Source organism: Xyrauchen texanus, chromosome 31 (assembly GCF_025860055.1).
Source record: "Xyrauchen texanus isolate HMW12.3.18 chromosome 31, RBS_HiC_50CHRs, whole genome shotgun sequence".
Classification (NCBI taxonomy): Eukaryota; Metazoa; Chordata; class Actinopteri; order Cypriniformes; family Catostomidae; genus Xyrauchen; species Xyrauchen texanus.
The window spans coordinates 4,406,740-4,411,739 of NC_068306.1; the positions used below are offsets into that span (position 1 = coordinate 4,406,740).

Here is a 5,000-nt window from a genome sequence, read left to right on the forward strand (position 1 = left end):
TGTATGTGTGTGATTTGTGTGTGTGATGTGTGTGTGTGTGTGTGTGTGTGTGGTGTGTGATGTGTGTGTGTCTGATGTATGTGATGTGTGTGATTTGTGTGTGTGTCTGTGATGTGTGTGTGTGTATGTGTGATGTGTTTGTGTGTGAGTGTGTTTGTGTCCGTTGGTGTGTGTGAGTGTGTTTGTGTGTGTGTGAGTGTGTGCGCTAGCAATATATATTTTTTGAATTGTTTATATACTTCACAAATGCATATTTCACACACACTTTATGTAAAACACCACAAATGTAGTTTTAATATACAAACACCAGGGGGCAGAATAATTTTACAAACTCTCAGATAAAAAAACAAAACATGAAAATGTTTCTTTTACCATACAGTGCCATAACACACTTCAAATAATATTTCAAAAGTCACCTTTTCTTTTACAGTTTGTAGCAAAGATGCATCAAAATAAGGCTTTAAACTTTCTGCAGCCTTTGTGGACATTATTTACTAGTAACGTTACAGAATATTTTGAGATGAGTTGTAGAATTGTCCCACTTGTAACTGAAAATGTTATAATTTAATTTGTGTATGTTCAACACAAACACACTGATGTAAAAATATAGCAAGTGCTTCAATAGAGAATTACAGCGGCTTCAATTCAGTTACTACTTTATAATGTTTACAATGTAAATGTGTCCCTTGTTTAGCCAATAATAGACCAGGGAACATTTCAGATAATTTTAGTGAAGTACTTTCTCGCACTGGTTTCCTGGTAAGATGTTTTTATGGAATATGTTTTGAGATGAATGCACATTAAGGTTATGCTTCACACAGACAAATAGAATACTCAATGTATGAAAATGTAAAAATGGCTGATAAACATCCAATCACAAATATGAACAATGAAATGTAACGGATTAAAAACATTAAAAAACACAAAGCCGTTACGTCTGAGACAGACAGCTCTTGGACGTGTTTTGGGGGCTCGTCCGGGATCAGCCGATCTGGTATTTGGGAATTTTCAGAAATCACTTGGCCGTTGTCTCCATCTGGTGTGGCGTCATAAGTGTCGTCCCATTCCAGTTGTTTTGTCTTTAGAGGAGGCATTATCATAAAGTGTGCTCAGAGACAGGGTCACAAATACAAGCCTAACCCTAAATCTAGTTTAGGTGTGGGCTCTGCATAGGCCAGTGAAGTTCTGAAAATCTTTTATCTAAGGAGATAACACATACCTGTGTTTATGCACCTGTTTGTGATTTGCTACAAAAATAGCATACTAAAATATGTTATGTAGAAGTGAGTATCCACATATATTTACCCAGGTACGTTTTCAGTAATGAGCTTCAGAGTTATGTATTTAGTTTTCGAAAGTACTGCATATGAGAGGCATTTGCATTTGAATGTTGCTCTATATCAACGTTGCTGTCTCCTCCTGAGTGTTTCAGAGTGTTACTCATCTGCCGTTAGATCAGGTAAGATGGAGTGCTCTTGAGCGATGGCCGCCAGCTCCTTCAGGAATTCGGCAAACAGAATAATAGCAAACACTTTGTTCCGCTGGTGTGGCAGGATTTTGGGACATGGAGGTAGAGGCTTACGGAGATGACCAGGGATGTGCCCGTTCAGAAACCAGCCTGACCCTTTGTCCTGCAGGTGGTCATCTTGCTCTGACGGACAGAGATGGTCAGTTTTAGCATGCTGTCTAACTAGGGCAGTGGCGTATCCAGAAACAAGAGTTTGGTGGTGCCAAGAGAAAACTGGGTATGCAAGAACTTTAAATGACTGAAGAATTAAAAAAAGAATAATAATACTGTTGTCATGTTAATTATTAAGCCATAAATATATAAATAACTGACATGATGCAAACAGTAAAGCTTAAAAAAAACGGCATTTCATTTAGGTGTGAAGCTTACATTTTGGTGCCAGTTGCACACCCTGGCACACCCGTGGCTACGCCACTGAACTAGGGTGGATGATCAGAACATTACAGGAAGGACTGATAAGTTTAGACAGACATATATCAGATCTAGAACACAGTTATGGCTTTGAGAAACACACACCTTGTTCCTTTAAAATCTGGTCTTTGAGGAGCAGGTACTGGGCGGCTTCACGTGCCAGCTCAGGAAAATCGGGTCTAGATGCTGCATACTGTTCTATCTGACAACCAACTGATACCAGCACCTGATACACATAACCTGGTTAGTTGTTGTTGGCTTGGACAGCACAATGACAGAACAAATGCTGCATTCACGTCATGTCAGAATGATCAGATTTACGAGATGAGAGAAAATGAACATCACCATAAGGAAACTATTGGGGAAATTCATGGCAGAAGCACATAAGCAAAGAGAAACAAATAGGAATTCTCAAATGGAAACCATATCTCCAACCAACAACCTGAACACATTTATTTTCGACTGTGAGTGAAATGCATTTGGAACTTTGAATTTGGATTTTGTCTGTACTTGAGCTTGAAACGCAAATGTGGAGTGCAGAATGGAAATGTGAAACATGAAATATGAACTTCAAAACATTGAAGTAAGTAAATCAATTAAATTGCGCTGGAATGGAAATTGATCAGGAATCAGTCTGGAGTGCCAATGTGGCTTAACGTGAGCCTTAACATCACTACACTAGTGTTCTGTTGCTGGTAGTGCGAGCGTGAATGTGTGTACCTGGTAAAGGGATCGTATGCTGGGCTGAAACACAGGTTTTGTGTTCAAGAGGAAGCCTTGTAGCAATGGTTGTGGGTACGTTGCCAGCTGAGCTAGAATCCCTGTTACCAGGAGGTTCACCTCGATGGAGTTCTCCAACATGTTCTCCAGACGAGACAGCAGAACACTGATGAATGGCCCTGTGAATCCAGAACTGTATTAGCTTGTTTTCACTCTTGGTTTGACACACAAGGACTAACTTTGGCTCAAAAGGACTTACTACGGACAACTTTGTTCAAAATTTCTCCTCTGTGTTCCAAAGAAGAATGAAAGTCAGTTCCAGTTGTATGACGACTAACCTGTAAATGGGAACCCATGTTTCCTGCTGTCGTTTTTGCACAGTTCCTCATCACCATCATCTTCATCATCATCATAGAAGGAGCTGAAGTCCACCTCCTTTTCCTCCCCATGCAGGAGAGCCTGCAGCCACTGGATATGGTCTTCATCTTCCGTGAAGTTCTCCTCCTCTCCTCCTAGAGAGTGAATGAGCTCCAGGCACTGGGAGATGAAGTCGTCACCTTTAGCTGGTGCTGAGGTCACTTCATTCTGATGTTCCTCAACAGTCACATTACGATTATGGTCCAGATGAGCAGCATAAGCCTCCGTCTCTGGCTTCTGTTCTTCAGAACTGTGTCCGTTGACTATTACACTAATGGACTTTTCCGATCTTGGATGAACTCCATCATGGATTGACTCCAAGAGTTTAGATTTATGTGCATCGTGTACGTTATTGGCTTGATTATGATTTTTATGCATGTGGTTTTGTGAGGTATTGTGTGAATTAAAATTGTTAGTTTGATGTTGTGTACCATTATGTATGTGGTTATTGTTAGATTGTTTGTGCAGGCCATTTGTGTGGCTGGGATTTTGTGTGTTCTTGATGGACTTTCTGTGGTCGTCTCGAGCATCTTTTTGCGCAATTAGATTATAAACCAACACATCATCCTGGAAGTCTGATTCCTCAATGTACGATCCTTTAATGAGCATGATGGCACTTTTACGCATCTCTTGGATGTGTTTTGGGAGCTCGTCCGGGATCAACCGATCTGGTACTTGGGAATTTTCAGAAATCACTTGGCCATTGTCTCCGTCCGGTGTGGCATCATAAGTGTCATCCCATTCCAGTTCAAATAGAGTTCCAACTCGTTCACGATCACTAATGGAGCTGGTTTCGGAGGGCGGGTGGGGTGTAGGTGTCTGATTTGGGGGAGTAGATATTGCAAGACACTCATCATCATCTTTCTCCTCGTCCTCCTCCTGGTACTCCTCTGGGGAGGGGTCGAGTCCATTGTACGGGGCCGACCAAACGCAGCATGCCTGCACGCTAGTACAGATGGCCTGGCGAGCATCATAAAGGTACTGCAGGTAGTTCTTGTGCATCAAGGGCTCTGAAGCAGTTATACGGGAGCATCCAACACTATCTCCACCTGAGAACAGATCTTCCATTCCTGGAGAGAGGTAGAGGAAAGTTAATACAGGTCTGTGAACTAATCCCAAATTTTAAAAAAACGAATTCCCAAATTCATGGCTAGAAGGGATAGAAATATTCTCTCAATGACGTAACAAGTAATAAAGATTGATATATCGGCCATTTGTTGGCCATTCTGGTATATCGTCATGGGCTGATAACCATGTTGTGGTTGTGGCTGTGAGGAAGGGTAATACAGATGAATGTCTTCAAGTTCATATGTTTTCAAGAGTTGCAATCAGTGTCATCGGATGAGCAATCGGCACATGGGCAAGATACAACATACTGAAAGGATAGTCCAGTTAAAAATAGCATCTACTAACTATAACACATACATATCTCATCTACTAAATCATAACCACATCAGTAAGTCTATTACCCATGTTCCCCCTCAGCAGGCCCTCTGTGACCTTTGACCAGAGGATGTAGTCAGGTTTGGGAGGATGTGTTGGTGAGGAGCTGGATTTACTGATGAAGAATGATGGAGTGAGAGAGAGCAGTGCAGATGCATTGATGGAGTAACAGTCTCTCCTTCTCAGTCTGTTTCTCTCACCATACACTAGATGAGAGCAAGGAATTAGATACCTGCAGGAGGAAGAGGAGCAATACAAGAGGAAGAGGAAGGAGGAGGGAAATAGTTAGATTTGACTACAAGGATCATGAATGCCAATGTTAGTACATTTTTCTTACTTTAATCAAGTTCACAAACTAGGAGTGATTTTGAACTGGATCTTATTTACAATTAACAGGAGGAGGAAGAAGAGGAAGATGAGGGAAATAGGATGATGAGGAAGAGGATGAGAAGGAAGAGGAGAAAGGGGAAAATTAAGATGA

General features: G+C 41.3%; 1 protein-coding gene across 4 annotated transcripts in view; it reads right to left on the reverse strand.

The window, feature by feature from the left end:
* Window positions 1-61: 61 nt before the first annotated feature.
* The window catches only part of LOC127625090 (FHF complex subunit HOOK interacting protein 1A), a 36,740-nt gene continuing 31,801 nt past the window's right edge, over window positions 62-5,000 (reverse strand). For 3 of the 4 annotated variants that reach the window (XM_052100157.1, XM_052100158.1, XM_052100156.1), the window contains exons 8-12: window positions 4,546-4,751; window positions 2,998-4,146; window positions 2,660-2,838; window positions 2,045-2,165; window positions 62-1,651 (exon numbers count right to left, since the gene is read on the reverse strand). In XM_052100157.1, the coding sequence (XP_051956117.1) occupies window positions 1,437-1,651; window positions 2,045-2,165; window positions 2,660-2,838; window positions 2,998-4,146; window positions 4,546-4,751 (1,870 nt within the window). In that variant the 3' untranslated portion in view covers window positions 62-1,436. The remainder of the gene's footprint in view (window positions 1,652-2,044; window positions 2,166-2,659; window positions 2,839-2,997; window positions 4,147-4,545; window positions 4,752-5,000) is intronic. The other variant, XR_007968256.1, reaches the window with a different exon arrangement.